This window comes from Cololabis saira, chromosome 10 (genome assembly GCF_033807715.1).
Source record: "Cololabis saira isolate AMF1-May2022 chromosome 10, fColSai1.1, whole genome shotgun sequence".
NCBI classification, from domain to species: Eukaryota; Metazoa; Chordata; class Actinopteri; order Beloniformes; family Belonidae; genus Cololabis; species Cololabis saira.
Window position 1 is genome coordinate 8,646,458 of NC_084596.1, and position 13,577 is coordinate 8,660,034.

General features: G+C 43.3%; 1 protein-coding gene across 1 annotated transcript in view; it reads right to left on the minus strand.

The window, feature by feature from the left end:
- Positions 1–6,817, minus strand: part of proca (protein C (inactivator of coagulation factors Va and VIIIa), a) — a 10,519-nt gene extending 3,702 nt beyond the window's left edge. The window contains exons 1-7 of the mRNA XM_061731650.1: positions 6,622–6,817; positions 4,449–4,606; positions 3,940–3,964; positions 3,649–3,759; positions 3,334–3,474; positions 1,967–2,085; positions 461–578 (exon numbers count right to left, since the gene is read on the minus strand). Of these exons, the coding sequence (XP_061587634.1) occupies positions 461–578; positions 1,967–2,085; positions 3,334–3,474; positions 3,649–3,759; positions 3,940–3,964; positions 4,449–4,606; positions 6,622–6,691 (742 nt within the window). The 5' untranslated portion in view covers positions 6,692–6,817. The remainder of the gene's footprint in view (positions 1–460; positions 579–1,966; positions 2,086–3,333; positions 3,475–3,648; positions 3,760–3,939; positions 3,965–4,448; positions 4,607–6,621) is intronic.
- Between the last annotated feature and the right edge of the window lie 6,760 nt (positions 6,818–13,577).

Genomic DNA, 13,577 nt, shown 5'->3' on the forward strand with positions numbered 1-13,577 from the left:
GACATCACAGCCCGACTCAGCCACTTAGAACCTCGACAGAGTAGAAACAGAAAAGTATCTACTCGGCATGTTAGACCCCTGGTGGGAAAGAACCAAACTGAGGCGAGATGGGCTGAGTAGGTTTCTAGTGGAAAAGCGCCATAATAGTCTTTTGAAGCCAGCTGATTCGGTTTGGCTCCCCGCTTGAAGCTTCTCTCACTCTCATTTTTTAACTTTATATTGAACATAAGTCACAGACCCAGCAGCACATCTATCATCTCCTCCAGGTTCTACATCTTTAGTGTTGTTGTCTTCTTCGTTTAGATACACAATCAAATACGTCACAGCAGCTTCTCTCCAACCTCCTACTTCTGCTCCAGGTGCTGGATGGTAGTGGAAAAGAAACCAGGACGAGTTGGGATGAGTAGAGCCGAGTAGGTGCTGGTGTAAAAGTGCCAATAGTGTAGGTGATTTAGTTTACCCAGTCGCACGCTGAATCTCAGGCTCTTGTCGAGGCAGTGAGCAGCCGTCAGGACCCAGTTCTCGTCTATCAGCACGCCGCCACAGTGAAACTCCCCTCTGGCGTTCAGCACCAGCACCTGAACACAAACACGCCATCAAGTCTCGAGATGTGATTGAAAGGACCGCCATGCAGGTATTATTATTATTATTATTGAGCTTTATTTCGAATATGCAAATTAAAAAGGCAATTAACAAGGCAGACCTCGCAGATCCACCAGCATATTCGAAAGGGAGTAGGATTGAAGTATATACTTATCAGGTCCTACCCCTAAATCTTATATTCATTTTTCCAAAATAGCAAGAGAATCAATGAGCTTACTTATAGAACACAAAAAAACATAATGTAAGTCTATATATCAACATGAATATACATCCATTAATCAACATATGTACATATAACTATATATCCATATATATTAACAGAGATATACCCATACATAAATACTGTATGTATAATATATCACTATATGTCCATATACATACATATATATATAACATGTTTCCATAATATTAATCTATATATCTACACATATTAAATAAATCTATATATATCTACATTTTTATTCGCCACTGTATTTTGAGAAAAAAGTTTCTTCATATCTTTTTTTAAATTGTGATATGTTTTGACTTTGTTTTAGATCTATGCTCAGGCTGTTCCAAAGTTTTACCCCATAGGTAGACAGACAGAAGCTCTTCAGTGTTGTGCGTCTATTGATAATTTTGAAATTAAGTTGGGCCCTGAGGTTATAACCTCCCTCCCTTTCAAAGAATATCCCCTGTATATGTCCTGGTAATAAATTATTCTTGGCTCTAAACATTAGTTTTGCTGTATTGTAATTAACTAGATCTAGAAATTTTAGTAATTTAGATTGTAAAAATAATTAATTTGTGTGGTCCCGGTAACCTGCATTGTATATTATTCTCACAGCTCTTTTCTGTAATATGCACAAGGAGTGAAGTGAGCTTCTGTATGTGTTCCCCCAAACCTCCGAACAGTAATTTAAATAGGGTAGGATCAATGAGTTAGGTTAGGTATCAAAACCAACACCACATTTAAGGAGAACTACTTCGTTTCATAAACACAGATTATAAATAACCCTTTTCCACCAAACTGGGCTGGTTCTGGCCCAGTCCTGGTGCTGGTTCACAACCGGTTTGTTTTTCCACAGCTCGGGTGTTAAGGGGAGCCACGTCATTACCAAAGGTTGTAATGTAATGATGAAAAAGAAAATCGATCTTTAGACATATGAATCGATGAGAATCGATTTAGAATCAGAAAATCGATTTTTTTCAACCCAGACCTAATGTGGACTGACATTTAAATATTACAATTAAAGTATGAATGTATTCTTCATTCGTTTGTCTCATGGAGTACACAGTAGTTGACGGCGTGAGAGTTTAGATGTCTAAGAGAGCATCAGATCAAGTTTAGATGAGAGTTGTGACGGCAGAGAGGGGGGGTTACCTGCCAGGGGCTCTCCCCTTTCTTGCCCACCTCCCCTCCTAGCAACCAGGGCAGGAGGCCGTCCACCGGCCCGCTGTAGTCCGACCTGTTGATCAGCAGCTGGCCACACGTTGAAGTACCTGCACAAAAACACACATTTACCTCACATAACTTCACCTACCGTTGACGGATTCAGTCATGTTTAAGCCAGAATAAAACCAGGGAGACGAGCTAAAGTGTGTGGGCGGAGTTTAGTAGATGGATTAGGGCAGTAACGCTAACTCTGTATGATCAATGGATGATGGATGATTGATGGATGGATGGATGGATGGATGGATGGATGAATGAATGGATCATTCATCCATCCATCCATCCATCAGTCCATCCATCACCCATCCATCCATTGATCAATCAATCATCCATCCATCCATCCATCCATCCATCCATCCATCTATCCATCCATCCATCCATCCATCCATCCATCACCCATCCATCCATTGATCAATCATCCATCATCCATCCATCATACAGAGTTAGCGTTACTGCCCTAATCCATCTACTAAAACTGGATGGATGGATGGATGGATGGATGGATGGATGGATGGATGGATGGATGGATGGATGGATGGATGGATGGATGGATGGGTGGATGGATGGATGGATGATGGATGAATGATGGATGGATGGATGATGGATGAATGGATGGATGGATGAATGAATGAATGGATGGATGGATGGAAGGGTGATGGATGGATGGATGAATAGATGGATGGATGGATGGATGAATGAATGAATGGATGGATGGATGGAAGGGTGGATGGATGGATGGATGGATGATGGACGATAGATGGTGGATGGATGATGGATGGATGGATGGATGATAGATGAATGGATGGATGATGGATGGATGGATGGGTGGGTGGATGGATGGATGGATGGATGGATGGATGGGTGGATGGATGGATGGATGATGGATGATGGATGATGGATGGATGATGGATGACGGATGGATAACGGATGGATCATGGATGGATGGATGCTGCTGTTAGCGTTTGTGCATCTCCAGCTTTCTGAAAGCGTCAGTGGTTCGGCCACCTGGAAAAATTCAGGTGTTTTTAATCTCCAACCAGACACCCGGAGATGTTTCTAGATCTACACAGCAGTGGTGACCAAACCTGTCTGTCAGTTCCAGGTAAAACGGTGTCTAACGGCCTCGTGGGGAGCATTCCTCACATTTATGTCATTATGTCTTCTAAAACGCTCTTCTGTTGCCCTCAACTGACAGAAAACGTTGCATTCCCTGCAGAGGATCTCTACTGTGTTGTTGGTTGCGTACCGTCACAAATCTCATCTGGGGCAGGTGCACGTTGGTGTCTTATTTTACCCACCTTTGGCTGTGCAGTTCTTGTGGTTCTGGTCCAGCGTGTACCCTTCCACGCAGCTACAGACCCTGGTCTGGCCGTCCTCCCTCTCCGTGCACTCGTGGTCGCAGTCGCCGTTGTGCGTGGAGCAGTCCATGGCTGTTTGATCTGAAAGACGGCAGGAAACAGGCGCCGCCGCGCGTCGTTACTGGTCGTCAACCATCCGAACTGGTTATCAACCATCCGAACTGGTCGGCAACAATCCAAACTGGTTGTCGTTAAACCCCAACAACGTTATGTTATGCATCGTGTACGAGACGGTCGGTTGGGGGTCAGACTCACTCTGGTCGCAGTACTTTCCCTCGTACCCGGGGTTACAGCGGCAGAGGTAGTCCTGGTACTGGTCCACACATTGTCCATGAACACACATGTTGGACTGACACTGGTTCCCATCTGAAACGCAGTTAGATTGGCCTTACCCACAATGCCCTGCAGGGACAGACTTTACAGACTTTGAGGGCCGGTGTTGTCAGTAGTGTGGCTGCACGCTAACCAGCAGCTGGAACAGTGTGGCGTCATCACTAAAAGTGTGTATGAAGCCTTGTGGAGGGGGGATACTGAGCAAGCTGGTACCTGTGTACACCGTCCAGAACTCCAGCTGGAAGCACAAAAAACAACAACAAACAGTCAATAAAGCAGGTAAACTGGACATGAATTGGTGCAGATGTTATTTAAGGTCATTAAGATGATTACTTTCATGAAGCGACAAAGCAGCTGATGGAAGGATGGACTGATGGATAGAGTGATGGATGGATAGACTGATGGATGATGGATGGATGGATGGATGACTGATGGATGGATGGATGGAGTGATGGATGTAGTGATGGATGGATGGACTGATGGAGTGATGAATGGACCTGTGAAATACCCTGAGCTGAGGTGGACCCTGGATGACCTTGTCTGGATCAGTGCTGCAGGTTCCTGCAACACCGGGGAACTGCACCCTGAACCACGTTTACGTTCTTCTTCCAAACTGACAAATCTATGCTAATATAAATATCCCAGTTCTGCCAGCAGATCACCTCTGACGTAACTTTAAACCGTCAGGTTCTCGTCGTTTGGACCAGTGAGTGTTTTCTTACCGTTGCCTCCCTGGTTTGAAAGATCTCTCTGGCCTCTTCGAAGTCACATCGTTCCTCCACGCACTCCCTCTCCTTGGAGGGAGGCTTCAGCTCCTCCAGGAAACTGTTCGCCCGACGGGATCGGAGCAGCATGTGAGCTCGAGGAGCATCCGAGAAAACTGCAGGGAGGGAGAGCGTTAGCCTGCCCCGGGGACCAAACTGGTCGGCAATTGTCCGAACTGGTCGGCAATCGTCCGAACTGGTTATCAACAATCCGAACTGGTTATCAACAATCTGAACTGGTTATCAACCATCCGAACTGGTTAGAAATAGAATAGAAATAGAAAGCCTTTATTATCATTATATTTCTACAATGGAATTAGGCAGCAGCTCCGTCAAAGTGCAAAACAAATGCAAGACTATATAATCAAGTAAACTGTACACAACAAAAATGAACAAAAAAAAGTAAACATAAATATATATATATACACTATAAGGAAAGAGTGAGTGGGAGAATAAAATAAAAATGTACATGAATGGGTGGAGGAATATTGCACTTGGATGGGTGGAAGAACATTGCACTGAAAGGATGGAAGAGTATTGCACATACATAGGTAAGGAATATTGGGACATTGTGGACAGGAAATAGGAAATATTGCACAGTGTGAGGTAGCTTATGAGTTCAAAAAGTTCACAGCTTTGGGGAAGAAGCTGTCCCTGAGTCTGTTGGTTCGGGATCGTAAGGACCTGAAGCGCCTCCCAGAGGGCAACAGGTCAAAAAGGTGGAAACCGGGGTGGGTGTTGTCCTTTAAAATGTTCCTTGCCCTGTTGAGGCAGCGGGAGCTGTAGATGTCAGACAGGGAGGGCAGAGAGGGCAGAGGGCAGCCGATGATCTTCCGTGCTGTGTTTGCCACCCTCTGCAGCCTCTTCCTGTCTGCCTCCGTGCAGCTGGAGTGCCACACTGTCACGGCGTGGGTCAGCAGGCCCTCAATGGTGGACCGGTAGAAGGCACACCAGCAGCTGTGTGTTCAAGTTCTCCTTCCTGAGCACCCTCAGGAAGTGCAGCCGCTGCTGAGCCTTCTTCACCAGTGCAGTGGTGTTGACCGACCAGGAGAGGTCTGCAGTGATGTGGACGCCCAGGAACTTGAAGGACTGCACTTGCTCCACACAATCACCGTTGATGTACAGGGGGGCGGGGGCGGCTCGGTTCCGCCTGAAATCCAGGATGAGTTCCTTGGTTTTGGTGGTGTTCAGTGCCAGGTTGTTCAGTGCACACCACTCACCAAGTTTAAGGACCTCATCTCTGTAGGCCGCCTCGTTTCCCCCTGTGATCAGCCCCACCACCGTTGTGTCATCAGCAAACTTGACAATGACGTTCTCTGGGTGGGCGGGGCTGCAGTCCGATGTGTAGAGCGAGTACAGAAGTGGGCTCAGCACACAGCCCTGAGGAGAGCCAGTGCTGAGAGTGCGGGGGGAGGAGAGGTGAGGACCGAGCTTCACGCGCTGGGGTCGGTTCACCAGAAAGTCTTTGATCCAGGAGCAGGTGGATGGTGGGATCCCAGGGTGCATAGCTTGGGGATTAGAATGTCCGGTATTATTGTATTGAAGGCTGAGCTGAAGTCGACAAAGAGCATCCTGACGTAGCTCCCCTGTTTCTCCAGGTGACTCAGCGCGGAGTGGAGTGCGATGTTTATGGCATCTTCCGTCGGTTATCAACCATACAAACTGCTGGGCAACCATCCGAACTGGTCGGTAACAATCTGAACTGGTCTGTAACAATCTGAACTGGTCGGTAACAATCTGAACTGGTCAGTAACAATCCAAACTGGTTATCAACCATCTGAACTGGTCATCAACCATCCGAACTGTTCGGTAACCATCCAAGCTGGTTATCAACCATCCGAACTGTTCGGTAACCATCCAAACTGGTTATCAACCATCCAAACTGGTTATCAACCATCCGAACTGGTTATCAACCATCCAAACTGGTTATCAACCATCCGAACTGGTTATCAACCATCCGAACTGGTTATCAACCATCTGAACTGGTTATCAACCATCTGAACTGGTCGGCAACCATCCAAACCGGTTATCAACCATCTGAACTCGTTATCAACCATCCAAACTGGTAATCAACCATCTGAACTGGTCATACACCATCTGATATGGTCATAGACGATCTGAACACACCCACCTGACAGGCTGATGACGGATGCCGACCAGAGAGCGACGATGACGCACAGCGACAGCGCCAGGCGGGACATGGCCTCTGTCAGACCTGCAGATGAAAGCGGTCACCTCCTCAGTGCTTCCCGGGAGCCTCCGGTAACAAACGGCAAAATTCAGGTGTAATGGGACTTACGGATCAAAGCCTGTCAAAGCGAAGACCTCTGAAAGAGCAAGGGACAGACATGGGGACAACATTACGGAGGACAGTAACGTGTCAACAGCTCCGGTGAGGCATTGCCACAGTATTGATTTTGTGTTTTAACTGGAAACAGAGTCAAAGATGCCTCCTGTTCAGACCTCCGTGACCTCTGACCCCACCAGCTCGCTGACAGCTGACACCCCCCTCCAGCGTCATCAAACCAAGACATCTGGAGCGGTCGATGTACAAGACAGACAAGTGATTCCATACTTACATGCGGAGAGCCGATGCCGTGGACGGAGACAGTAATCCCCTCCGCTCTTTTCTGCCCGTTAATGACTAACCGAGAGTGTTTACTGAGAGTCCACAGTCTGCAGACGATCACTGCCAACACTGTCAACACTGTCAACACACACAGACCTCCCCTTTACCTCCACCTACCCACCCACATCTGCTGCAGAATGGTCTCGCTCCTTGTTTGGAGTCTGAGCCACTTTAAAACAACACCATTTAAACGAATACGGGCAAAAAGAGGCCAGAAATGTGTTTTTGAACTGAACTGAAGTACCCAGAACTTTTATCCTTGGGGACTTTCCCCAAGAAGGTCTGTTAAATCAGAACAAAGGGTTTTGGTTCATGTTGAGTTTGAAGGAATAATCGTCTGCTTTCACGAGGCGTTGTCTAGCTGCAGCCGTCTTCTGGGTCCAGGTCCGGTCCCAATGGGACAGAAGCTCTTCTGTGTCCAGGTCCAATCCCGGTGGGACAACGGCTCTTCTGGGTCCAGGTTCCGTCCTGGAGGGACAATGGCTCTTTTGCATCCAAGTCCCCGTCCCGGAGGGACAGAAGCTCATTTGCGTCCAGGTCCCGTCCCGGTGGGATGACAGCTCTTCTGAGTCTAGGTCCCATTCCAGTGGGACTAGAGCTTTTCTGGGTCCAGGTCCCATCCTCCATGCGTCCAAACCCGGAAATGGACGGTTTGTACCGCCTCCATCTGGAAGACGGTCCAGTGGTGTGGAAGTCGAGACCATCAGACTCAGAATCAGCACCAGAGCGAGGAGGCGGAGCTCCAGCGGTGGGGAGACGTCCTGAGACGTCCAACTCCGACCTGAAGGTGGTGCTATGATGCACGCATTATTAAAAGTTTCCGAGTTCCTTGTGAGAACCTGAACATTCAGGGAAACGTCCATAGAACATTTTAGCTGGGAGGGAATTCATGAAAATCGTGCACTTGGTGACAAGTTTTTGATATTTGGCATGGTGTTACGTATTGGACATAAGGTTTTCAAAAACCACTGCAAACAAATTGGGACGGCCCCCTAGTGGCCGGTTTGCAGAAAATTCAAAATGTGGGTTATTTTAATAAAGTCCTATTCTTTTACTGTGACTTAGTTCTGAGGTTCTGTTCCTCTTAAGCCTGAATGAAGGCCACTGTTCTCACCCAATGAGATTGACACTACAGTGATAGTGACCCGTCCAATAAACCGAAAATTACATTCCTTGGGGGTGAAAATATGGGTCTAGAGCCCTCTATAATCTTTCTATGTGACTTAATTCTAGAGATATGGAGATTTTTGTGCAAAAAATGACCTTGAAAATTATATTTGACCTTCAACATGACCTTGAAATAGGAAATGTATTTCAGAATTGAATTCCTAGCACCAAAAAAGTAGAGAAAGTGACAATATACAACAATCTAGGACTAAGAGAAGCTGAGATACGACCTTTGGTCTTTTCGGCGCGAGCCATTTTGAATTTTCTGCAAACCGGCCAATAGGGGGCCATCCCAATTTGTTTGCGGTGTTTTTTGGAAACCTTATGGCCATACCTAACACAATGCCAAATATCAAAAACTTGTCACCAAGTGCACAATCTTTATGATTTTTGAGATATTCCCTCCCAGCTATTTTAGATTTCACTCGCTTAAAACAATGAAGCTGCTGATAAAAGCTGGAGGATGAACGTTGTTGCATAACGCTGAGGATGAGTTACACATGAAACACAGCTTATTTTACTCTAAAGAGACGACGGGGAGCACCAGATACCCGTCGCAGCTAGTGCCGCCACAGCAGACAATGGACGGCAGATAACATCAGATATGTGGGAAGAAGAAGATGAAAAAAGCCTGTAACTAAAACTCAAAAAAGATCAGGGACTTGGAGGACAAAAAGAGGCTTCTGGAGCTTCGGCAGAACTTGTTTATTCAATTAGAATTACACAACACCATTATATGACTCGTAAATCATCCCAGATAGGTGTAAAATGGAGAGAAAACCCCTTTTTCCTCTCTGAGGAAGATGAAGTGTTGAGGTATTCCTCTCAGACGTACTTTGAACTTCTCCCTGAAGACCGGCCACTTCATTTAAAGTGACCGGAACCCTTATAAGACCCCTTATAAGACCCCTTATGCTAGAACCCTTATAAGACCCCTTATAATAACCCTTATGCTAGAACCCTTATAATAACCCTTATAATAACCCTTATAAGAACTCTTATAAGAACCCTTATAATAACCCTTATAATACCCCTTATAATAACCCTTATAATAACCCTTATAAGAACCCTTATAAGAACCTTTATAAGAACCCTTATAATAACCCTTATGCTAGAACCCTTATAATAACCCTTATAATAACCCTTATAAGAACTCTTATAAGAACCCTTATAATAACCCTTATAATACCCCTTATAATAACCCTTATAATAACCCTTATAATAACCCTTATAATACCCCTTATAAGAACTCTTATAAGAACCCTTATAAGAACATTTATAATACCCCTTATAATAACCCTTATAATAACCCATTATAATAATCCTTACGCTAGAACCCTTATAAGAACCCTTATAAGAACCCTTATAATAACCCTTATGCTAGAACCCTTATAATAACCCTTATAATAACCCTTATAATAACCCTTATAATAACCCTTATAATACCCCTTATAATAACCCTTATAAGAACCCTTATAATAACCCTTATAATACCCCTTATAATAACCCTTATAATAACCCTTATAATAACCCTTATAATACCCCTTATAAGAACTCTTATAAGAACCCTTATAAGAACATTTATAATACCCCTTATAATAACCCTTATAATAACCCATTATAATAATCCTTACGCTAGAACCCTTATAAGAACCCTTATAAGAACCCTTATAATAACCCTTATGCTAGAACCCTTATAATAACCCTTATAATAACCCTTATAAGAACTCTTATAAGAACCCTTATAATAACCCTTATAATACCCCTTATAATAACCCTTATAATACCCCTTATAAGAACCCTTATAAGAACATTTATAATACCCCTTATAATAACCCTTATAATAACCCATTATAATAATCCTTACACTAGAACCCTTATAAGAACCCTTATAAGAACCTTTATAAGAACCATTATAATAACCCTTATGCTAGAACCCTTTTAATCCTGGTTTAACGTTACTCAACAAGTAGCGAGTCGTGCCTAGGAGCGAATGCGGCGTGCCCTGCATGGAGCTGGACCTCCAGTCACAGGTGGGGTGTGTTCGTCAGGTGTGTCAGGCTGGTCACATGACCCTCTCTGACTGGGGAATGCTGCAGGAGACTGGGAGCGTTCCCGCAGGAATGCAGGTGTGGTTCCTGCTGCAAACAGGTGTAGGCGAGGAACTGGCCCCCAGGGTGTCGCTGGGAGCCTCCGGCGGTGGAAACCAGGACACTGATCAAGGATAATATTCACCTGCATGTATTCCTTTGTGTCTCAGCCTCATTCCAATGAAAGGGACGTCTCTGGTTTCCCGGGTGACGGAGTAGCTGTCAGGGGTGCAGGAGCCGGGGTGGAGGGTGTGACGCTCCCGGGCGCTCTGCTCTTAGCCGGACGCTCTCCGGGATCAGACCCTCTTCCTGTTTGTTCTCTCTAGATGTATATGTAAGGGATGATGCCCGACGAGGTGTACATTATCAGCAGTACTCGAGTTGTAAAAGAAAATCAGGGGGGATTGGTGGATTTTATCATATGGGGACAGATCATTTGTGCTGATTGCAAATAATATAATATATTACAAATAATAACACTGACCAAAACACGTGCAGAAATACTGCAGGAATGACATAGCAGCAGTTAAATGCAGCCTTCTGTAAGCTTTAAATATCCACTGGGCTTACACCAAATACATCAAAACACAACAATAAAAAACACTTTTCTGAACTTATCAATATGACTCTGTCCTTCACAGGATAAGTAAAATGGATCACTGCAAAAACTCAAAATCTTAACAAGAATATTTCTACTTAAAATGTCTCATTTAGTAAAAAAATCTCATTACACTTAAAACAAGACTCATCACTGGAAAAAACAACAATTTTCACCTGTTTCAAGTAGATTTTCACTTAAAATAAGTAGAAAAATCTGCCAGTGGAACAAGATTTTTTTTTTCTTGTAATGAGAAGATAAATCTTGTCCCACTGGCAGATTTTTCTACTTATTTCAAGTGAAAATTTACTTGAAACAGGTGAAAATTGTCATATAACAAGTTATTTTTCTGGTGATGACTCTAAATGTTGAAATAGCAGTAATACCACATTCATTGATGAAATTACTTATGGGATGGAAAGGGGGGATGGCAGTTTTATTTTTATTTCAGGGGGGATGCCATCCCCCCTCATCCCCCCTCAACTCGAGTACTGAATATCAGAAATACCCTGCAAAGTCCATATATTTCTGATAATGTCCACCTCGAAGGGCATTATCCCACTTATACCACCGTCACTTACCAAAAAACTAAAATATTAAATAAGTTATTCATGCTTTAATGTGTTTTCAGTTGAAATCATTAGTTTTATAACAAGCCGCAGCTGAGCGTCTGAGCGGACTAATCTCTCTCGTCATAACTGAAGACTTTGGCCCATAAGAAAATTACTTGAGTAAAAGTCTTAAAGTAACTCACATTAAATATACTTAAGTATCAAAAGTATCTTGTGAAAAAATATACAAAAAAAAATAAAATATAATAAAATAAATATAAATAAATAAATAAAATATATACTAAGTATCAAAAGTAAAAGTATTTTATAGTACGCATGAAAAGAAGCAACACAACCAAAATGTATCCTTCCCTTGTTTTTTTATTTCACATTCAGGTGAATGAAATGTGGTATAGAATACAATACCAAAAATAAACTGTCTTTCTTGCAAAATTTAACGTACAGTCTCACCTATCTTATGTTTCAACAAGGCAGTGCTTCTTTAGGTGTTGAATCAGGTTGAGACTTAAAGTTTGATTAAAGATCAGTTCTTGTTTTAAGGAGATACCAAATTACTATGACACATACCATTACTGAAGTAGTTAATCAGTGTATGTAATTTTAACGTAAATTGCATCAATACTTTAATACATTTAAAAACATAAATACTGTCAGATAATTCATATTAGCAGAGTTAAAATGCAACAGTCTTAAATGATGCTTAAAAGAAAAATCCTTCTAAATATTTCAGCATTCACTTGACGCTCTACAGAGCGATGTCATCCATAATTATTTATTTGTATTTATTATTCCTCCCTCTATCACCATGTGGTAAATGATAACACTGATATTTGTAATGCTGCAGTGACATTATATCTAAAATTACTGGACATTTCTTGAGGATGTGTTGAGACTTTTAACTGGAGTCCTGCAGCCTTTGCTTTCAGTCCGGCATGTGCAACTTTTCATCTCAAGCAGTGACGTTTAGCCCAGATCAAGGACCAGGCGCCTGTGGGAATAATAAACCCCCCCATCTGCACATCGTCGTACTGGGTCTCAGTCCCCACACCAATGCAGCAAGGGTTTGGTAAGCTGGATGATGGGAGTCGGACTCCCTCGGGGCTGAGCTCTGTCGCATTTTCTGTTCATCAAATCAAATCAAATCAATCTTAATTTGTATAGCACAGAGGTAGCCCACCTGCGGCTCGTGAGCCGCATGCGGCTCTTTGCCCGGTGTCTTTATTTGTGACTTTATTTGATGGTGCAGTGAAGGACAGACACGTAGGAAGTGGGGGCAAAATATGCCGCGACTGGAATCGAACGCGCGTTGCTGTACAGGGGAAGGTTTACATAAGTCGCCAGCTCAACCCGTTGAACCATACGGGGGCACGCGCTCGTGATTGTGACGGAAATAACTTGGAGGGAAAAAAATCCACTCTCAAAATGGCAGGGAAAAAATGCATGGCCAAACGAAAATATGAAGATAAACACAGGACGTTTTTAACAGCGTGGGAGAGTTTAATATAATAATATAAATTAAATATTAATATTTAATTAATTTATTTTTAATTAATCAGAAATACACATTATCCAGTAAAAATAGCCCCACTGTGGGAAAAAATAGTCCCATCTCTCCAGATTTCAGCTCCGCATGTCGTCTTTTGCTCTTCGTTTTTTTCGGAGACGGGCACTCGTCAATCCATTTATCCATCGTTAGCTCCTCCCCGGAGATCAAAGTTTACCGTGAATATTCCTAATTAATTGTTAACGAAAATAAACTTTAACACCAGCTACTTTTTGCTACCTGCTGTAACCGTCAAAAAATATGTAACAGTTGGTTGTTGTCATGGATACATTGTTGCTTCCCTGACGCGGAATGATAGGCTGTGATACTGTAAGGCTTTAGAATAGAAGCTGTGGTATATAAGATAAGATAAGATAAGATAAAATAAGATTGTCCTTTATTTCTCCCTCAATGGGGAAATTCACTTTGTGCAGCAGCAGTTCACTCAACACACACATGCAGGGAAAGGGTAAAAAGTAAAAAATATA